Source organism: Zophobas morio, unplaced genomic scaffold (assembly GCF_036711695.1).
Source record: "Zophobas morio isolate AGI-343-1 ecotype UQ-CSIRO unplaced genomic scaffold, CSIRO_AGI_Zmor_V1 ptg000046l, whole genome shotgun sequence".
NCBI classification, from domain to species: Eukaryota; Metazoa; Arthropoda; class Insecta; order Coleoptera; family Tenebrionidae; genus Zophobas; species Zophobas morio.
Window position 1 is genome coordinate 1,201,597 of NW_026972151.1, and position 23,699 is coordinate 1,225,295.

General features: G+C 31.3%; 2 protein-coding genes across 2 annotated transcripts in view; one reads left to right on the forward strand and one right to left on the reverse strand.

Annotated features, from left to right (window-relative positions):
• The window catches only part of Flo2 (Flotillin 2), a 227,164-nt gene that overhangs the window by 135,140 nt on the left and 68,325 nt on the right, over nucleotides 1-23,699 (reverse strand). The gene's annotated exons all lie outside the window — the stretch shown is intronic.
• LOC135142084 (glucose dehydrogenase [FAD, quinone]-like) lies at nucleotides 12,546-19,493 on the forward strand. The gene is made up of 4 exons (XM_064073745.1): nucleotides 12,546-12,710; nucleotides 15,865-16,018; nucleotides 16,069-16,296; nucleotides 17,627-19,493. The coding sequence occupies exons 1-4, from the start codon at nucleotides 12,702-12,704 to the stop codon at nucleotides 19,108-19,110; spliced, it is 1,875 nt and encodes a 624-aa protein (XP_063929815.1). The 5' UTR covers nucleotides 12,546-12,701; the 3' UTR covers nucleotides 19,111-19,493.

Genomic DNA, 23,699 nt, shown 5'->3' on the forward strand with positions numbered 1-23,699 from the left:
ATCAGTACTCGTTGGAATAGACAATTATCTGACAAAAAAGAAAATCAATAAAATATCAAATTTTTGTTAAAACTTACTTGGAATCACCACGAATCGAATTAGGCATTCATACTTGTATCCGAATTTTCAAAGTTTAGAACTAAGTGTAAGTTTAACACTTTAGATTGTTTAGATATCACATATCTAAAGTGCTATTCGCATCGTCTTCATTATCCGAAAATAGAAATACCGTTGACGTATCCTCTGAAAATACGTATATACATGAACCGTAAAGGGGTATTTTCACAAACAAGCAAATATGTATTCACACAAATAAAAAACACTACGGGTAGATGATGGAATGTGAAAAAAGAAATGTCTGAATTTCGTAAAGCATTAACTAAAACTAATTTTTCAGAGGGATATGGACGGATTTCTGTAAAGCAATGACACTAATTGCAAATTTTAACACGTACCACTCTTACAATTTTACGGAAGGTTAAACTTTCTTAGTAAATAACGTCGAGGCGCCACACTACTTAGACCTTCTAGAAGATAAAGCCCCTAACATCCCTAAGACGACGACTTATTAAGTAAGCGAAGAAGGTTTAAGGTGTCAGTTTTTTTATTAGGTACTCATAATCAGATTGACCAAATGAGAAATTTTTTTACTAAACAATGAGTTACGTATAGGTCAATGTAAATAAATTTTAATTAGAACCACAATGTTGATAACCCATGCCTGGTTATTAGAAACATCATAGGTATAGGTTTTGCATAATAATCTTTCTCGATCCGACCTTCCAGGTAGGTAGTTCTCAAAAATATTTAAATGATTACACACAGAATGTTAAGTCCTCGCAGAACTTCCAGAGACAGTAATTTGTAGTTAAACAATGGCACAACTGATGTGATGTAAAGATCAGACAAGATTTCTGTCTGGAGTGACAGAAAAGTAAGAAAACATTTTTAAACACAACCTATATATTTTTAGAGATCCTTGTAATTTTTTTTCTGAAAACGCAGCTGTATAATGATGAATTTATTGACGCAATTATTTACGTCTAAAAATGTAATTGCTTTATACTAACATTTTTGATACAAAGTTTGAAAATTTTTGGTAACTTTTTTTGTTACTGTACAGAAATATTTCATTTTGAAAATTAAATTTCTTCTACACGAAAATAAATCAATATAAAATTTTATTGCGAACATTATTCATGTCTGAAAATATTACATTATGATACATAATGAATTCAGAAGAAAGATATTTGCAAGAATCTCTAAAAAGTGGGTTGATAGAAAGTGATTAAAAAAAAGTTGAATGACGTACACAAAAACAAATGCGCGTTAATAATTATTTTTCAAAACAGATCGGGGTATACTTGATGTATCACAAATTGGTGCAATCGAAAAATTGCGAAATAATTTTTAACTTGAAGTGCAGGCGATAAAAATATAATCAACGATTAGTCTTGCGTATAAAATTAAAAAAAGAACATTCTCAGCAAATTTGTATGTCTATTTCAACTTACGTATTCAGTTTTAGCTAATTATGAACAAAGTATAATCAAACAAATAAATACCTATGCAAGAAATATACTTTTTTATTAAGGGAATCTCTAGTTTTAATAGGAAAGCACAAGTTATAACCGTGAAACGTATATGACTTTACAACATAGCAACCAAAAAGAAAAATAGTGGATAAATAGGTATCGAATCATGCATAAGTAAACGTAACTAAATTTTATTTGCAGATTTTATGTTGTTATTCACTGTTCTGTTCAATATTGTCTACGTGTATTTGTGTATTTTAGAAAACATCTAATTTAAATTTAAAAATTGAAAAATTAGTTTTCACAACACTTGAGAAAATGATTGTACATCCATTAATAAAAAAAGAGCTATATTTTGGAAAATAAATATTCTTATTTAAACTTATTTTGACTTTTAGTATTAAAATGCGCTTTCGTGAAATATATTTTTTAATTCTCAAGATGTTAACTTTGGTTTTTAAGTGATTCGATTTTCCATGCCCTGTCACATTTCATGTCTAAATGTCAGATTTACAATCAATTAAATATTTTGTTCCTGGATTTTGAAAAATTTCAATATACACATACCTTAACTAACGTACAGTTATTTATGTCTGTCAACTTAGAAGCAACTTTGGCGAATGTAGATACCTTTTATAAATTAATTTGAGGGATTGAATAGCGTTAGCAAGTAGATATATTATTTCACAACACAAATTTAGAATAGTCATTTGAAAACTTTGTTTGTTATATTATGTTCATTAGGTACGTGTTAATATTATCGATTTTATGCTAGGATATTTATTGTTTTCCTCAATTTTTTTCACATGTTTTTTCGAAAACATGAATTTTGGTAAGGTAATTTTAAAGAGAATAAGAAAATGTTGGTAATGAAAAAATGTATAAGTGAAATGCTGAATTAAGAAAACATGCCAATTCATTTTTGTGTTTTAAATAAATGTAAATTTTAAATTATGTAACAGTTGTTGTTCTTTTATTATTGGTTTCCCCAACAAGCAATTTGGTGCGTTTTTAAATCCATACAATTTCAAAGTAGGCACCGATCAAACGCACATCGCAGTGATATTCAACGTGTTCTATTCATATTGGTCTACATATTTCGCTGTAATTAGTAGTTGCGTTTTCGGTCATTGTATTCACCATATGACGTTGGACTTGCAATGATAATGAGGAGTGGGAGAAATCCTCGAGTGCGTCAACTAATTTTGCCCGGCTCTAGTATTACTATGTCCATATATATATATATAAGGGCAAAAATAAGGAAAAGGTGTGACTTCGATATTGTTGTGTTCATTGTTAAATTACTTAGTGTTTTTTATACAGTTAATTTACGTACGGAAATAAATTCAGATACCATTTTTTAAAATTGTTGTTTTTATGCAGGAAAATGGTAACAGAAACATAAAAACCGTTTTGATACAATTTTTACCCTTTCTCTTAGATCTACGAAAATGTATCTTTTGTAAAGTCACAAACGAGGTAACATTTGTGTTTCAGAAGAAATAGACTAAGAAGCCACAATAACAATAAGCCATTTTGACCTAATCACCTTCAACGGTTCGGAAGTGTTGCTTTCCTATTCAAAAGTATGCTCTCATAAGCGGTGTGTCATTTTCGCTCTTATTACTTTTTTATCTTGCATACAATTTTTGATTTGCACCAAAATATCCTATAAAGTGTGTTTAAATGCATTTTTCCCAAACGATTATTGAAAACTGTCCAAAATCTGCAACCAAATTTCGATACCTATTTATTTACTAATAAGTTTCTTTTTGATTGCTGTTTTGTAAAATCATATGTGTATCACGACCATAACTTGTGCTTTGCTATTAAGATTGAGATTCCCATAATCAAAAGATGTATATTTCTTGAATATTTGTTTATTTGATTATACTTTGTTCATAATTAGCTTAAATGAATACATAACTTGAAATAGACATACAAATTTAGTGAGATTGTTTTTTTTAAAGATAATGGAAGTTGTGATGATCAACATTTTGACGCAACTACTTATCTTAAATTTTATAAAGATCGATTATTATCGATGAAGTTGCTGCCTTCGTTAAGACTCCGTTTGCTGAGTAGAACTATTAATTTTTTTATGTAACTACTGTTATCAGATACAGAATATACTAATTATTGATGCGATCTTGAAAAGCATATTACAGTTACTTTGATGTAAAAAAAGGAACAGCTGTTTGTTAAGGAATTCACCAACTAATACAACAAGAACAAGTGTTGTATAATTTAAAAGTACATTTGTTTAAATTGAAAAACTTAATACAATAGTAGTTATGTGTCCATGTAAAAGATTAATCTTTTCCAACTAAAACTTTTTATAATTCAACATTTTACTCATTCACATCGGTTTATTATCGATATTTCCTTTTTTTCTCATAACAAACTTACTAAAAGTCATGTTTTCCAAAATACACACATTTGTAGACAAATAGGAATACAGCGGTGAATAATGTAGCCTAAACTAAATATTTTAAAAATGGTTTTGTTTATGAACATGTGTCATATCTTTGATTTATAAAGGTGCGTTTCAACGATAGAAACTTTTGTACTAAAATAATCTTTCTTTCTTATTTTACCATACTTATTTGCCCAATATAATATATACTTTTTTAATTTTATATATCATTTCAAATCAAGGAACTGCACAAGAATCCCTTAAACACGGATACGGCTGCGCCGGCCGTGGTTTAGGGATGGTGCAATTCTCTGATTTGAAATGATATATAAAATTAAAAAAGTATATATTATATTGGGCAAATAAGTATGGTAAAATAAGAAAGAAAGATTATTTTAGTACAAAAGTTTCTATCGTTGAAACGCACCTTTATAAATCAAAGATATGACACATGTTCATAAACAAAACCATTTTTAAAATATTTAGTTTAGGCTACATTATTCACCGCTGTATTCCTATTTGTCTACAAATGTGTGTATTTTGGAAAACATGACTTTTAGTAAGTTTGTTATGAGAAAAAAAGGAAATATCGATAATAAACCGATGTGAATGAGTAAAATGTTGAATTATAAAAAGTTTTAGTTGGAAAAGATTAATCTTTTACATGGACACATAACTACTATTGTATTAAGTTTTTCAATTTAAACAAATGTACTTTTAAATTATACAACACTTGTTCTTGTTGTATTAGTTGGTGAATTCCTTAACAAACAGCTGTTCCTTTTTTTACATCAAAGTAACTGTAATATGCTTTTCAAGATCGCATCAATAATTAGTATATTCTGTATCTGATAACAGTAGTTACATAAAAAAATTAATAGTTCTACTCAGCAAACGGAGTCTTAACGAAGGCAGCAACTTCATCGATAATAATCGATCTTTATAAAATTTAAGATAAGTAGTTGCGTCAAAATGTTGATCATCACAACTTCCATTATCTTTAAAAAAAACAATCTCACTAAATTTGTATGTCTATTTCAAGTTATGTATTCATTTAAGCTAATTATGAACAAAGTATAATCAAATAAACAAATATTCAAGAAATATACATCTTTTGATTATGGGAATCTCAATCTTAATAGCAAAGCACAAGTTATGGTCGTGATACACATATGATTTTACAAAACAGCAATCAAAAAGAAACTTATTAGTAAATAAATAGGTATCGAAATTTGGTTGCAGATTTTGGACAGTTTTCAATAATCGTTTGGGAAAAATGCATTTAAACACACTTTATAGGATATTTTGGTGCAAATCAAAAATTGTATGCAAGATAAAAAAGTAATAAGAGCGAAAATGACACACCGCTTATGAGAGCATACTTTTGAATAGGAAAGCAACACTTCCGAACCGTTGAAGGTGATTAGGTCAAAATGGCTTATTGTTATTGTGGCTTCTTAGTCTATTTCTTCTGAAACACAAATGTTACCTCGTTTGTGACTTTACAAAAGATACATTTTCGTAGATCTAAGAGAAAGGGTAAAAATTGTATCAAAACGGTTTTTATGTTTCTGTTACCATTTTCCTGCATAAAAACAACAATTTTAAAAAATGGTATCTGAATTTATTTCCGTACGTAAATTAACTGTATAAAAAACACTAAGTAATTTAACAATGAACACAACAATATCGAAGTCACACCTTTTCCTTATTTTTGCCCTTATATATATATATATGGACATAGTAATACTAGAGCCGGGCAAAATTAGTTGACGCACTCGAGGATTTCTCCCACTCCTCATTATCATTGCAAGTCCAACGTCATATGGTGAATACAATGACCGAAAACGCAACTACTAATTACAGCGAAATATGTAGACCAATATGAATAGAACACGTTGAATATCACTGCGATGTGCGTTTGATCGGTGCCTACTTTGAAATTGTATGGATTTAAAAACGCACCAAATTGCTTGTTGGGGAAACCAATAATAAAAGAACAACAACTGTTACATAATTTAAAATTTACATTTATTTAAAACACAAAAATGAATTGGCATGTTTTCTTAATTCAGCATTTCACTTATACATTTTTTCATTACCAACATTTTCTTATTCTCTTTAAAATTACCTTACCAAAATTCATGTTTTCGAAAAAACATGTGAAAAAAATTGAGGAAAACAATAAATATCCTAGCATAAAATCGATAATATTAACACGTACCTAATGAACATAATATAACAAACAAAGTTTTCAAATGACTATTCTAAATTTGTGTTGTGAAATAATATATCTACTTGCTAACGCTATTCAATCCCTCAAATTAATTTATAAAAGGTATCTACATTCGCCAAAGTTGCTTCTAAGTTGACAGACATAAATAACTGTACGTTAGTTAAGGTATGTGTATATTGAAATTTTTCAAAATCCAGGAACAAAATATTTAATTGATTGTAAATCTGACATTTAGACATGAAATGTGACAGGGCATGGAAAATCGAATCACTTAAAAACCAAAGTTAACATCTTGAGAATTAAAAAATATATTTCACGAAAGCGCATTTTAATACTAAAAGTCAAAATAAGTTTAAATAAGAATATTTATTTTCCAAAATATAGCTCTTTTTTTATTAATGGATGTACAATCATTTTCTCAAGTGTTGTGAAAACTAATTTTTCAATTTTTAAATTTAAATTAGATGTTTTCTAAAATACACAAATACACGTAGACAATATTGAACAGAACAGTGAATAACAACATAAAATCTGCAAATAAAATTTAGTTACGTTTACTTATGCATGATTCGATACCTATTTATCCACTATTTTTCTTTTTGGTTGCTATGTTGTAAAGTCATATACGTTTCACGGTTATAACTTGTGCTTTCCTATTAAAACTAGAGATTCCCTTAATAAAAAAGTATATTTCTTGCATAGGTATTTATTTGTTTGATTATACTTTGTTCATAATTAGCTAAAACTGAATACGTAAGTTGAAATAGACATACAAATTTGCTGAGAATGTTCTTTTTTTAATTTTATACGCAAGACTAATCGTTGATTATATTTTTATCGCCTGCACTTCAAGTTAAAAATTATTTCGCAATTTTTCGATTGCACCAATTTGTGATACATCAAGTATACCCCGATCTGTTTTGAAAAATAATTATTAACGCGCATTTGTTTTTGTGTACGTCATTCAACTTTTTTTTAATCACTTTCTATCAACCCACTTTTTAGAGATTCTTGCAAATATCTTTCTTCTGAATTCATTATGTATCATAATGTAATATTTTCAGACATGAATAATGTTCGCAATAAAATTTTATATTGATTTATTTTCGTGTAGAAGAAATTTAATTTTCAAAATGAAATATTTCTGTACAGTAACAAAAAAAGTTACCAAAAATTTTCAAACTTTGTATCAAAAATGTTAGTATAAAGCAATTACATTTTTAGACGTAAATAATTGCGTCAATAAATTCATCATTATACAGCTGCGTTTTCAGAAAAAAAATTACAAGGATCTCTAAAAATATATAGGTTGTGTTTAAAAATGTTTTCTTACTTTTCTGTCACTCCAGACAGAAATCTTGTCTGATCTTTACATCACATCAGTTGTGCCATTGTTTAACTACAAATTACTGTCTCTGGAAGTTCTGCGAGGACTTAACATTCTGTGTGTAATCATTTAAATATTTTTGAGAACTACCTACCTGGAAGGTCGGATCGAGAAAGATTATTATGCAAAACCTATACCTATGATGTTTCTAATAACCAGGCATGGGTTATCAACATTGTGGTTCTAATTAAAATTTATTTACATTGACCTATACGTAACTCATTGTTTAGTAAAAAAATTTCTCATTTGGTCAATCTGATTATGAGTACCTAATAAAAAAACTGACACCTTAAACCTTCTTCGCTTACTTAATAAGTCGTCGTCTTAGGGATGTTAGGGGCTTTATCTTCTAGAAGGTCTAAGTAGTGTGGCGCCTCGACGTTATTTACTAAGAAAGTTTAACCTTCCGTAAAATTGTAAGAGTGGTACGTGTTAAAATTTGCAATTAGTGTCATTGCTTTACAGAAATCCGTCCATATCCCTCTGAAAAATTAGTTTTAGTTAATGCTTTACGAAATTCAGACATTTCTTTTTTCACATTCCATCATCTACCCGTAGTGTTTTTTATTTGTGTGAATACATATTTGCTTGTTTGTGAAAATACCCCTTTACGGTTCATGTATATACGTATTTTCAGAGGATACGTCAACGGTATTTCTATTTTCGGATAATGAAGACGATGCGAATAGCACTTTAGATATGTGATATCTAAACAATCTAAAGTGTTAAACTTACACTTAGTTCTAAACTTTGAAAATTCGGATACAAGTATGAATGCCTAATTCGATTCGTGGTGATTCCAAGTAAGTTTTAACAAAAATTTGATATTTTATTGATTTTCTTTTTTGTCAGATAATTGTCTATTCCAACGAGTACTGATTTGAGTAAGAAGTTTATCTGCAAATTTTGACCACATAGTAGTTGTGTACTGGATTATGAGATACACTTTTGGTTTCCATGGACACAAAATTTACCTAAGTCATCTGAACGTTGATATTTTCGCAAATGAAGGTAATAGAAAATTATTTCATTTATTACTACAAAACATTAGTCATTATCATTACTAAGATATGTTACAATTACCCGCTGATCGAGTCCAACATTCATCTCAAACCAACTGGTGGTACATGTGTACGTGCAATCCGGAACAGACGATTTATAAAACTAGTCCCTATTAAAATTAGACGTTAACGTAATAATCAAATTATTAGCTAAAGCGCTAGTATTTAGTCACTGAAAATGTCTCGTTCCACTCGATGATATGTGTATACAACCGTGATACACATTAAAATCAAAATAAAATTGTTGGATTAATGTTGAATTTCACCTTTAGCCCACCTGCAACATCGTCCATATGATGGTGTTCTTTATGTGTGCAAATAGTATCTCGGTAGCAAAAACGAGCCATTTAGCGTGATTGGTACAGTTTTAGAACACCTTGCTAAAATGAAAAGAATTCTACTATACCTATGTGTATGGATACAATCCGCAATACATTAATTTATGATATGAATTTATAATTCATTTATATCCGAATATACAAGAAGAAGAGTTAGCCTTACTTTTATAGTTTATGAGATTCATTAATTCGGTTAAAATCATACTTCTTTTTATTTTTGATGATGATATAGGAAGTTGATATCGATTTTGATTAGTTAGTTAATTACTTGATGATGCAAATTATTAACCGAATTATGGTGATTATTAAAATTCAACAGCTTAAAACAAATGATGATATACCGGATGTCTGGAAAATGGCGGATTAACTCTCCGCTACGCTCTTAACAATCAACTGGTGAGTCTGGGAAAAATAGTAAAAAAAATCCTTCTCACATTTTGGTGGAGTTATAATGATTTTAAAATTGGTTCTTTTGCTACGTTTAACAACTAAACAGCTCATTCATTATCACAATAACTAGTAATAAAACTTTTAGTTAATATTTTTCTCGCCCATGACCATGTTTAATTACCATTTCATTTAGATTGCACAAAGATATGGCTGTATTGTTTTTGTAATAATTTGATAAAATTCCCAATTGACAACAATGTGTGCCTGATATAAAGCGAAGGTGGATTTCAGTTACTATCGTTGCTAAGAAACCAGAAAGTAAGCTGGACGTATTCATGCATTAGGGGTGTGCAGTGTTGCCAATTTTACTTTTATAAAATTACGTTTTTTTCGTAATGTACATCATAAAGAATTTTTTTATTATTTTTTTGGGACTCCCGAAACGCCCGTGTATAACGTACTGAAGAGTTAATCCGCCATTTTCCAGGCACGCGGTATAACATGTATGTATGCAGTCTGAATACGCGAATTTACTATTTAATAAACTATACTCGAGTATATAAGAGAAAAAGAAATAGTCTTATGATGAACAAAGTGCTAATTTCGTTATCAAAATTATTAAATTAATTAAATAATTTATCAAAATTTCACAACTTCAACACTTAATGATACATAATATGCATGTGTGCATGCAATCGGCATTACACGGTCATAAACTATACTGGAGCATATGAGAGGAAAAAGATAGCCATATGAAGTGCAAAGTATTCATTTCGTTAACAAAATTATTAAATTAAAGAAAGTGGAGAATAATTAGTGGTGATGTTACTAACCTATCAATTAAAATTGTTTTAATGGAGTGTGAATCATGAGTATTTATCAAAATTCATCAGCTCAAAGCAATTGCTGATATATATTATGTGTATGTATGCAGTTTGCAATACGCAAACTTACTATTTAATTAACCATACCCGAGCAGGTAAGAAAAAGAAGAAAAAGAGGAGATAGCCCTATGATGTATAAATTACCCATTTCGTTATCAAAATGTTTAAATTAATTAAAGTAATCAAATCAAATTCAGCTATTCAAACCAATTGATGATATATAATGTGCATGCAATCCGCAATACACGAAATTACGGTTTAATAAACTATACCCGAGCACATAAGACGAAAAGAGGTAGGTCTATGGTGTCCAGGTTAGTCGTTTCGTTATCAAAATTATTAAATTAATTAAAATAATTATCGACTTCATAATCAGAATTATTATTGAGGATACATGTAATGTGCGTGTATGGATGTAACCCTCAATACACAACTAATCGAAGGCGCTGCAATTTCGTACATTTTCTGATGGACCTGTGATAACAGCCGGATGCACTTAAGAAAACACAAACCAATGTCCGGTGATAAGGTGATAGGGTGCTGATAACACCCCCGCTGCACTTTTGGACCCGCTGCACTTTCGGCGCAAAAACAACTAATTCCACGCCTTTACTACTAACTCTAACCACAATTCGTCTAATTACCCCACCAATAATGAGATGACATCATTTCAAAATAGCATACTCCTACATTTGTGGATTATGAACCTTCTTGATTATTAATCCCAATTGTTTTACAAGAATATCTGTGCGCACCTAAGACCGTAGTGGGTCGTGATCGGATAATCTGAAGCGCTGAATTTGAGCAAATGTAGCTCTGCGTGCGTGAGTTCGAATCCCATCCTCGTCGGCATTTCTTTTTCCTAAGACAATGAATGAATTTGTTTGAAGGTTTGACTTTAAGTACGAGGGTAGTTTCTTCTAAATACTTATTTAAATATAAAATACTAAAATGTATAATTGTTATGAAAATGTGACTGGTGCATAAGATCCAATATGTCATATATTTCATTAAGGTATGTACGACAAATTCTAAAAATAAATGCAAAATCATGTTCCAGTGCATTTAATAAGCACATATTTTAACAAAACGTTGTGGATATAATCAGCTCCTTGTTTATAAAAAATATCTGTGACATCTGTCAATTCCTTAAAAAGAGCTAATGAAAATAGTACTTTATGTGGGCGTTACTATAGTTAGTGCATTGTAGCGGATCATAAATCAATGTTTTTATTTGTCACGAAACATTAAACGTGCAATTAGAAAAGGTTACAGTTTTGAAATAAATAAGTAATTTCGTTTATAATTTTATCACTTACAGCACTGTTTACTTGATTAACTGAATTATTTCGTATTTTATTAATTATTGATTTGTGACGTTTTAGTCAAAATTTCGTTAACTCCAACGGGAACACCACTTAAAACACCAAAAACTGCATTCAATATCACCGAAGCTTTTTACTTCGGTTGATGTGGAAATGAAGGCATATGGAACTTAATTTTTGTTACCTACTTTTTGGTTGAATTTTATCTGGAAAGAGTTGATTGATGGAATAGTCCCTCGAATCCCATGCGTAGTCAAAGTTAAGTCGTATATTTTTGCATTTTGTGCATTCGTGACATCACCACAAAAATATTCGACATAACTTTGACTTATGGTATTATAAGTGAGTGTATGTGTGAATCCGGCAGTCCATGCTCTTACTTTTCAAACCACTTTAAATCTGTTCTTAAGCGACACTACTCCGTTTGTTCCAAAAAAGCGACTGTGTTGTGACTCAATAATGTCATAAATTACGTAATTTTTACAGGTGTCATATGATGTAACCTTAACTCTTGTGTTAATAATTAAACTTGTATCCCAAAACTTATTATAGAAATAAAATTGTTCGCAAAGCACGTATAAGTGATTTAAAAATTCCAAGCATGAAAGACGGAAAGTGCATATGTTTGTGCTAACCTTCTATTCAACGGTCATTGAAAGAGAAATTTTTTATCAGCTCTGACATTGTCTTCAGTAACCACAAAAATTTAAGAATCGCGCAAGAATCACCGTTTTGGCCGATAGCATTCCAACGGAAGGTGAAGGATCTGATTGCCTAATGAGGTTCTCGACCTGGTGCGATTAGGCATATAAATTATTTACGCATAAGAAAAAAAGGAAAATGCGTATTTCGTGTTATTTTTTAAATAACCTTCCGGAGGTAGGAAGCAGAGGTTCTTGACCAACTTGATTGTTTATAAAGACCGGTACCATGATTTTAGGCTATCTGCAGTTTGTGTGTGCAGGATCATCCATCCAGTTCAGGCAGGCAGTATATCAGCTGTAACGGTTTCAGGTTGAGTGACGTGAAGAGTGCGAACGCTTTGAGGGATTATTTCAGGACAAACAAAAAAACACTACAGAGTAAACGAAAAAACAATTGGGGGGACTCTATAATAAAAATTATTCCAATGGTCAAGGTATGTACTATTATTACTTCATATTCATTAGAATTTTTTTTAAGTAATTCTGTGTCCTAATCGTTAACGACCACACATTTTTAGTGTAAAGATTACAAATAGCATGAATTACCATTTTGTAACTGCAAAGAAACAACAAGCTTACACTCGTGCCTAACATGTATGAAATTTAAAGCCTCAAAGCGCTGGAAAGCTAAAAAAAATCGATACAATGCAAGAAACTCGAAAAAAAATGTTAACAACTTTCAAAAATTAACGGTAGTCTTTAAACAAGTACCTTACTTAAAAAGTTGTCAAATGTTTAATAAACTGAACGTCATTACGCCCTTTTTAGATATATGTAAGTAGGTACTTACTGTAAAAGTTGATTTTACAATTTTTTTTTTATTATAACGCTTACATATAAGACAAAATTGTTAGTGAATTAATAAACGACATGGAAGATATTACTTACTATTGACACATTTTAAATAAAATTTACGTAGCAAAGTTCTGAGGTGACGTCATCAATATTTTGGTGGAGACGAACAATAAAATTTTGATTAACGACCTATCAGGCGTATGACAACCACAAAACGTGTGTTTAATTTGATGCCAACAGGTTTAGTTGTTTTTAAAATAAATCGCAAAATTTGGTTTCCTAATTTTTTTTTGGTTTTCAATATTTAATTTGCAAATGCAGGGTTAAAAATACAGTCGTACTGATAATTCACAAATTTAGACTAACATTTTGCACATTTTGGACAAGATTAAACCAGTAAAATTTTTAATGTCAATAAATTATTGTGAATGATAAAGACAAATTTTGATTTTTGTTGGTTTTGTATTTTCTGATACAAATTTTAATTTTTTGACATTTTACTTAGTTATTTAATTATTTTTGAAAAATTTAGACGTCTAAGTAAAAAAAAAATAAAGCCAGATTAATATAATATTAATATAGATGCATACTACTTTGTAAAGCTTAAATATGATCAACGCATCAAAATTTTGTGACGGTGTCATCAAACTGTTGGTGGGTATGAATAAACAAATTTTGATCCGCAGTTAAGCATGTACACAATAGTCTTAAAGTACACCCAAACCTCCATAGCGATTGGTTTAGAATTTCCGAAGATTATGTCTCTTACAAAATCAACAACAGATAGGACAGACGGAAACGGGTGACCAACATTTTCGTATTGTAGTAGCCGTAAAAAGTGCAGAAAAACATTAGTCCCTTTTAAAATAGATAAATAGTGATATTTCCCTAGCTTATAGCAGTGGCGGCTCGTCACCTTTTGAAATGGGGGGACTCAATTTGATTGAGGAGTTAAATATGAAGCTATAAAACAGGTTGTTACTTAATAGACAAAATTGTGTGACGGATATCAATACAAAAATACATTCAATAAAAGTCAGTAAAAGTTTGCCTTCGGTCAACATTTTACGTTGATGCATCTAAAAGTTCATTTTGGACAGTTTCGGACGTTCCTTTAAAAACCGTTGCTGCTTTCACATCATCTGATAAAGCAGAGTCCAATTCAGCCGGAAAATCAATCAGACCTCGAAATATAGCTGGATTTTGTGATTCCCTACTTTGTCATGTCCTCGTAAAGCAAGTTCAAACACTCCACAAAATTGTATCCACATTATCAATCGGCGGAATATATGGCAATTTTTGTCGACCCTTGCGTTATGTGCACGAATATTATTAACATAGGCAGTGTTTACTTGTTTCCGAATGTCTGTATTACCGAGAAGATTATCCAAGAATATTTTATTTACCGTCCTGACACAGAGGATGATTTTTTTATTAAATATTCAACCGAATTCATTATTTTTATTTACAATCAAACATTTTCACTCGCGTAGAATGAAAATTAAAAGCCGCAATTGAGTACTGCGGCTGGGTACTAACGCAGCAGGATTCGATTGCACTCTAATGTCGCTATCATACACTCCGTTTCCATGGCAAGGGTGTAAACAAAACATCTAAATCAGCCATGATTCGGTCTCCGGCTTTATCAACACTTCATTAGCAACATATCATATATCCAAAACACAACATCTTTAGGCGTAAGTGGATGTAAGTTTTGATTATTATTATGAGTATTATGACACAAATTTCCGGATAATTTTTTAAATATCGAAAATTACTATTTTGCTATGTCCGGTGTGTTCGTAGACGTTGTAATTTTGGGGGGGACACGTGCCCTTGTGGCGCCCGACACAAGCCGCCTCTGGCTTATGGTTGAAAAATATTACTTTCATTACAGAAAAATGTGACTTGTAAAACAGCTTTCAAATATCATACAAAATATTTACCTACCTATGCAGTTTGTTTTTTATGCAAACATGATATTTTTTACAAAAGGTTTCTAGTTATCACTTTAAAACCACATTAAAATTTTGTGACCTACGTTACGAAAATTAATGTTAAGGTAGTTAAAAAAACCCTACTCTCTTCTAAACTACTACTCAATAAATATTTAATTAGTAATCTTTAGTAAATATATGTATATTAATTACATTATGTAGAAACATAATACTTAGGGTCAGTTTATGACATATTTTAATTGAGATTAAGTTAACCGCGCATTTACTAAGGCCTTTAGCGATATCTGATTGATGTAGAGTCGGTCACATGGTACTTTAATGGCGCATCACATATTTATTGCAATCAAATATTTGAGCTTCTGTAAATAGGCCCTTAAAAAGTTACTCCGTAATAAAGATCTCAGTACAGTTAAATGGGCCGTTTCTGGAATAACATAAAAATAAAAATCGAAAACATAATGGTTTAACATTAAGATGCAATCTTTCTCTTATATCATTCTTTCTAAAATGTCCTCAACCCTAAAAGCAAAGAGTAAAGTGGATACAAGTAGAATAGGATTTTAAAACCCCTGTTTTTTAAACATTTATTTAATAACCAAGCTGACGTCATCAACTTTTTGAAGAGGATGAATAAAATACAATTTTGTTAGAATATTACTATAAATTTCAAAGAAGTAAAGTACCGTTTTAATTTCACTGTTGTTTTTTTTTCTTTCTTTAATATGTGTGGTAATTTTGCAGAAAATTCAAAACTCAAAAATTTTTAAAAACCTTTTAAAATCTGTGACCAATATAACAGTCGCGTAAATAAACTAACACATGTATTTTCTCCTAGGCAATGTATTCCTCATTTCTTTTCATCGTAACCTTACCACCAATCCTGTTAGCCACCAACAATTTCATCGACGATTACCTAGACGACGCCAAAATCAAATACGATAACGCCAACAAACGAGTAAAACGGAACTTCGTATTAACCAGCTATTCCAGTAAGTAAATATTTTGTCACAAATCTAGAAATTTACTTTATTTTCTCCAGACCAAGATATACCTGAAACGTCAACATTCGACTTCATCGTAGTTGGTTCCGGTTCAGCAGGAGCCGTTGTTGCCAACCGTCTCACTGAAACAAATTTTTCCGTCCTTCTTCTGGAAGTGGGCGAGGAAGCGGTGGAAATAACTGATGTTCCTGTTCTAGCTCCTCTGTTTCAATTCACTGATCTCAACTGGAATTACCTCATGGAAAAAGAAGACAACATGTGTCTAGGTACTATAATTGTCTCGCCGAGATATTTCTGTTTTAAATAAATAAAATGAATTTGTATAATAGTTGCAGCTACAAACGTGGTCCTCTATTATATGTATATTATTTTAATTTTATTACATTATGATAAAAATGCTGTGCGATCCACAGAGTGTCTAATGAAATGATTCTTGTAAAGTTCTTACTTCATATATATTTTACTGATGACAGAGAATGATGAAGACATTTAAATTTGTAAAAACATGATCTCGTCATGGCTAGAGCTAACTTCTTAATTATTTTTAAAACCCCACACTGTTAAACTATCAATTCTAGAATATTCCTAAGAGATTAGACCATATGCCAAATATAACTGAATAAACGCATAATATGCAGATAAAAGGTATTTTTTATAATTCTTGCGTTTGTTCTCATAAGCCTGTTTGCAACTGCATCAACAATCACATTTACACATAACTCTGGATCCAACAATAATCCTCAAAATTGGACAAATGTTTCATGGGTGTCAAATAATTCTAGCTCTTTACTAATGAAAAAAAAAATGTATCTTATTAGTCTTTAAACTTAGCCAGTTATAGTCTCAAAGCAACGTAGAACACAATATAGTCAAGGGTAAAACCAAAAGATCTGTTATAAAAGTTAGTATCATCCATCACCTTTGCATGCACAACATCTAGTTGGTTGTGTGAGATGTTGTCTTTAAACTAGATACATTTCGGCATATTCTTGGTTCCTAAAAGTAACAAGCATTCTTCGTCTAAATCTATAACACGACGCCACGGATATAAAATTTAATGTCAATTATAACAATTAACGGATACTGTTTTGCGCTGTCTCTTGATTCTTAAGTTTCAACATATTAAAAACAAAATTCATAATTGGTCAGTTTCAGAATACTTTATCTTTGCCAGGAAGGTACAAAAAAATAATTTAAAATTACGACTTCTATTAGTTGCCCTTATTATACTTTTAATGGTGACCACTTACTTAATAACATACTGTATAATAAGTTAAGACAATGTAACGTAGAATTGAAAATGTGATTTTGGAAGCGGTAGTTAACGCATTTCATTATTTCCAAACAATTACAGTGTTACAAGTTCTAATGGTTTATTACCATATATGCAAACCGTTTCCACGTTTCATGAAAAAACAGGTGAAGTAGTTCTACAATCGTAACCTATACTAAATACAGCAATCGACGAAGCAAATTTAAGTTATAGTTTGGATTTAACATATTATGCACACACACGTTTTCACATTCGAAGGTGGTTTGATTAAAACAACTCCATGTATATTAAAAAAAACTGATATATTAAAAAGTGTGTTTCAGGTCTCGTCGATCAAAGAATGGCATGGCCACGCGGTCGTGCCCTTGGCGGTACTTCCATCATCAACTACATGATCCACGTGCGTGGTAACAAACAAGATTATAATAGATGGGAAAAAATGGGCAACCCGGGATGGTCGTACCGTGACGTCTTCAAATACTTCATCAAATCCGAAGATTTCTTGGTGAAGCAACAAGACAAGGGATACCATGCAACCGGCGGTTACTTAGGAGTACAAGACGTAGCCTTTCATACCGAGTCAGTGCACGCGTTTGTCAAAGCAGCCCAGGAAGCAGGACACCCATTCGTGGACTACAATGGTCGCAAACAAATGGGAGTTTCCTACGTTCACGCCACCACAAGACGAGGGCTAAGATCCAGTGCAGAGGCAGCCTTTTTAAGACCCATCAGGGACCGCAAGAATTTGAAGATTTTAACGAAGAGTAGAGCCACTAGGGTACTTATCGATGGTCATAGGAGAGCGTTTGGAGTCGAGTTTCTCAAAGACGGGAAATACCATACAGCCATGGCCAACAAAGAAGTAATTTTGTCGGCGGGCGCTTTTAACTCGCCGCAGTTGTTGATGTTGAGTGGGATAGGGCCACGAAGACATCTTCAAGAATTAGGGATTCCACTCGTACAAGATTTACCAGTGGGAAGAAAAATGTACGATCATATAACCTTCTTAGGATTAATATTTACCGTCAACCAATCTATAGTAAGCGATCAGTCAGTATTAGAACAACCTGTAAATTTCCTAAAACTGGTTCTAAGAGGTGAAGGTCCTTTGACAACACTCGGAGGAGTGGAGGCCCTTATGTATTTCAAAACCAAAGAATCTGACGATCCTAGCCCTTACCCTGACATGGAGCTCATTTTCATTTCAGGTGGTATGCACACAGACAAAGGATTATTCTACCGCAAAACCTTCAGAATCACAGATGAGATTTATAACAAAGTTTGGAAACCCTTGGAGGACAAATATGCTTGGCAAGTCCTCCCCATGTTGGTACACCCCAAGTCCTACGGCTTCTTAGAACTCAAATCAAAGAATCCTTTCCACTGGCCAAAGTTCCATGGGAACTTCTTCACAGATGCGGGGAACAAAGACGTGAAGACCTTTATCGCAGCTATCCGCGAGGTGCAAAGAATGGCCAAAATGCCCGCTTGGCAAAAATATGGAGCACAACTAGTCACGACTCCTATTCCAGGATGTGAACACAATATCTTCGACTCAGATGATTACTGGGAATGTGCGCTCCGACACGTCACTGCAACTTTGCACCATCAAGTGGCTACTTGTAAAATGGGACCAAGAACTGATCCAGAAGCTGTTGTTAATCATGAGTTAAAAGTTTATGGAGTGAGAAATTTGAGGGTTGCTGATACGAGTGTCATTCCTATACCGATAACTGCGCATACGAACGTGCCAGCATATATGATTGGTGAAAAAGCGGCAGATTTAATTAAAGCAGAATGGCTATGAAAAAAAAGCGTGTAATATTGGTTGCATAAATCTATCGCGTCCAGAACATGAATAAGCGAGAGTATGTAAATCAGATGGATGTCTCCGCCCCTGCAATTCTTGTAAACAATTAAAAACCATTATGGAATTTGTAATTATTATCATTATTTCCATTCACCAATCATGAAGTATTATTTATGATCAGAACATGTTTATAACTTCCTTTTCATCGAGAAAAATGCAATATTAATTGCAAATCAAAAATGAATCTTTTTGTCATAACAACTCCTTGAACTTTTCTGGTACGTGAGTCACTGAATGCAGATCTTTTTCTATGTGAGGGTTAACAATGGAACTTGATATGCAGATATGTTTAATCAACCTATTCTTCTCTTTTTTAGTGAAAATAAATAATAGTTTAAAAAACTAAAAAAACACGCTTTTATTGCTAATCGAACTAAAAACTAGAAAATAATTTTTAATGACAGAGTTTAATATTACAGTAGTAGAAGATCAAACAATCAATCATAATAAATCACCTCAAATTAAAATTATAATAAAATTTAAGTTATTAACAGAATAATTCAATTCAGAGTAAAAAGCGTGGGGTGCTTGATATTTTAAATATTACAATCATTCTATTAGCAACTATCTATGAGAGGATAGTTATGAACCGCAGTAAAATGCACCCCACGCTTTTTACTCTGAATTGAATTATTCTGTTAATAACTTAAATTTTATTATAATTTTAATTTGAGGTGATTTATTATGATTGATTGTTTGATCTTCTACTACTGTAATATTAAACTCTGTCATTAAAAATTATTTTCTAGTTTTTAGTTCGATTAGCAATAAAAGCGTGTTTTTTTAGTTTTTTAAACTATTATTTATTTTTCATTTTTTAGTCTGCGACAAATTCATAAATTGGGGAATTAATTACTTATTTAGATTTTTCTAGAAAGAACCACTCAGTGGTCTCCGTAGGATCGAGGATCCTGGCGGTCCTAATAAGGATAATGGGAAACTGTTATCAAATTATTGCATTGTCATCGATCCTTGAGACGTGTGCAAAGTTTCAAGATGATCAGACTTTTAGAAACCGATGAAAATTAAGCTCAAAGAGTCCGTTACATACATACATAGATACAACCCAAGCTAATAAAAGCGTGATAAAAATGCAGGTGTTAATTGGTATATACAGTTCTATAATAAAATTGCCGAGGGTTAACAACTCAGTAGGATCAAATAATAAAACAAGAAAAAACAGATGCTGCTAAAGCAAATATCTATAAAAATAAACAAACATCGTACACCAAATATTATTTTAATTTTTAAGAATTCATCACATGGGAAGTTTCGCTACTCCAATATACAAACTGTTAATCTATAACAAATTTGGGCGTTCATTTTAATTAAAATTGCACTAAATATTTATGTAAGAGTTATAATTCTTAAAATGTACATGTGTAGAAAAAACTCGTATCGTCTTGCTAAATACGTGGTGGTTGCTATTAAACATGTTTTGTGTAAGATAACATTTTTTATGTGTAGCATCCGAATATAGTCGTATTAATTATAAAAAGTAGTTTACTAAAATCATTAGATAAATCTTGATACTTCTATAACGATTAATTATTTATTTATTTATTTTAATGGTTAAACAGAGGTGTCAGAAACGCCTCAAAATGCTTGCTTTTTGAATTATTAATGAGCTAATAAACTTTAAAAATGAAGGATTTTTGAAGTGACATCAATTTAAAGTGAAAGAAACCATCAATGTGATAAATAAATCGGTACACAATATCCTTCAAACGCGTTTAGTTATTTCAAGATCGCACTATCAAAGACATTGTGGTATACTAATCACAATCAGTGAATGGTAAAGTTTTTACTAAAATATTATCGAGATTAAATTTTCGTGAGTACGAATTAAGCGGCCAGTATATCACAACAAAATTTGATAATTAATCATCTTGGAAATGTCAAAATACTGTAATTTAACTTCAAATGTACATCATGCGTTATTCCAAAAAAAGATAATAATAAATGTGAAAATTAGTGTTGCATTCTGCATTGCAAATTTCAATTCACATTATTCAGCATCAGTGGATGCATCATTTAAAAAATTATGTTTTGAAAATTCAAGTCAATTCAGATAATGGAATTTCGTCGGTTTTATTTTAAGAGTTGTTTAGCAAATAAATGAATAAATGAAAATAATACCTCGGATTTTAAAACTTTTGAAAGGTAGAGCACGGGACTTTCAATTGTAAGGCAAGTCTCAGGGTCTTACACCCATAACGCCTAGTTTACGGAGCCAAAAGAGAAGGAAATATAAACAATAATAATAATAAACAAAAGCAGGGCAGATTCACAAAACACAAGTATGGGAGTATAATATTCTATGAGATTTAACTTATGTTTATTGTATAAAATTTTAAGGGGATGTCATCACGTTGTTGGTAGGGATGATTGGAAAAATGTTTGTTAGCGTTTGAGCCATCTGCATAATATTCCTAATACACATACAAAATTTGACAACAATCGGTCCAGTAGTTTCGGAGATTATTAACAAAGAAAGTTATTCACCATACAAGGGATTAAAATACCAGTTTATTGCTACCAGAAAAATAAAGCAATTTTAGTGCCAACATAGTATATTACTTTTTCCACGATTTGCCGTAGATAATGAAAGTTGTCTTCAAGTCTCCGATCGGCTCGCATTTAGTGAGAGATCACGATGCAGTGGTAACGCTATGTATGTTAACGACAATTGTTATTATTCTCTGAAAATCTACCTCCATAAAACTTATATTATTATTAACTAATTTTATAGTACGAACACCGCTGAATATGCGTGAATTTGAAGGAAAACTAACTCTTTTGTAACATACAGTCAGCCATCCGAAGTTCAACTGCTCCGACGCGAGGTTCAAGTGCAGCAACGTACTAGCGTTTTGTCACAATATCTGCAGCAAGAGTCCGGTCTCTGGTAATCACGTAACAAATCAGATTTTTTATATTCAATAACCAATGGTAATTAATGTTTTAGGTACTATTAATGAGAAACACAGGTGCTAATATCGAAAAACACAAATACCTTAGAATTTGAGTTGTTTTAAGTTCAATAACGTTCGAGTAAGAAAACAAATCATTAAATGCACTTTCTAATATGGTTACAATTGTTATAATAACGTTTATATTAATAAATAATAATTAGACCAATAAAATCGCTAAAAGCTTTCACAGCCATGTAGAAACATGTTGATGTTACCGTTAGCTTCTAATTTAAACCTGCAGCTGACCTAGAGTGCGGTCGCGAATTAAACCTGAAATAAATATATCATGGAAAACAAACTACTTATTAAAGGTTATAGCTATCGAAAAATAGCCTCGCCAGGGAGACATAATAAAACCCGAATCCAAATTCAAAGGTGATATTAACTTCAGTACTTACAGTAGTTTTTTAATATTACTTTTAAGAAAAATTGGTGGCTACCGCCCAACTTAAAAAAACCAGTCTACTACTTTAAAAGTAAATACTTAGAACTACTCCTATGATTTAGCTGCATTTAATATAATAAGAATAATAATAATTTAAATTTTGTTTATTTGATTTTTCAATAAAAACGGTTCTTTAATTCTTGTGAGTCTCCACGAACACAGTAATGCTCTTATTAGTGTCACACTATAGATATCAAAATTAATATATTGTCCTCACTATGTGTAGCACAAAATTTTATACAGATTTGCAACTTACTATAGCATGGTTTTCATATGTTTAATAAGTTAATAATCCATGCCTATTGAAATAATTATAGATTATTATCTATAAGAAAAGTTTACAATTTTCCAAAGAAACTGCACACCAGACTTCTTCCAATAGTTATAAGTTATAAGAATTAAAAACATATTTCTAAATTCTAAAGTACAAATAAGAGCGCATTGCAGATCAAATTTTCCTTAAACATTTATGTGACTATTTTTCAAGTGACGTCATCCATTTTTACTTCCCGAGCGTAAGCTAAAGAAGTATAGTAATCGAGTCCACCGGGCGACTTGCCAGTTTCATGTTTTCTCGACGATTTATGACCTGTAGAGTACGAAAAAAGTGACCTTCCGTTTCCGTTTCTCTGTCTGGCGTCTGTGTCGATTTTTGTTAGACACGCAATCTCCAAAGCTATTGGACCGATTGTTGTCAAATTTTGTATATATATGAGGAATATCATGTAAATGGTTAAATGTTAACCAAAACTTGGCTAATCATCATCACCAACAATTTGATGACGTCACCTCAAAGAATTCTATTTTGAAATAATTTAAATGTTATACAACAATATTACTTCTATACTTGTGGTGTACGAATCCGCTCTGAGTTTTTTCCCTAAACATCCAAATTTTAGCAAAAAAATTAACACAGTTTAATAGCATGTTACTAACTGAGTATACATATGTATTAAGAACGAGTCATTTTTTCGAAAATACGCACGTCTTTATTTAATAATTATAATAGTATAGCTTAATTAATATATGTAGCATAATTAATAATTTTACTCCTCTGTTTTGAGCAGATAATTCAAACTAATTTGACTGACGCTTTTTATTATTGT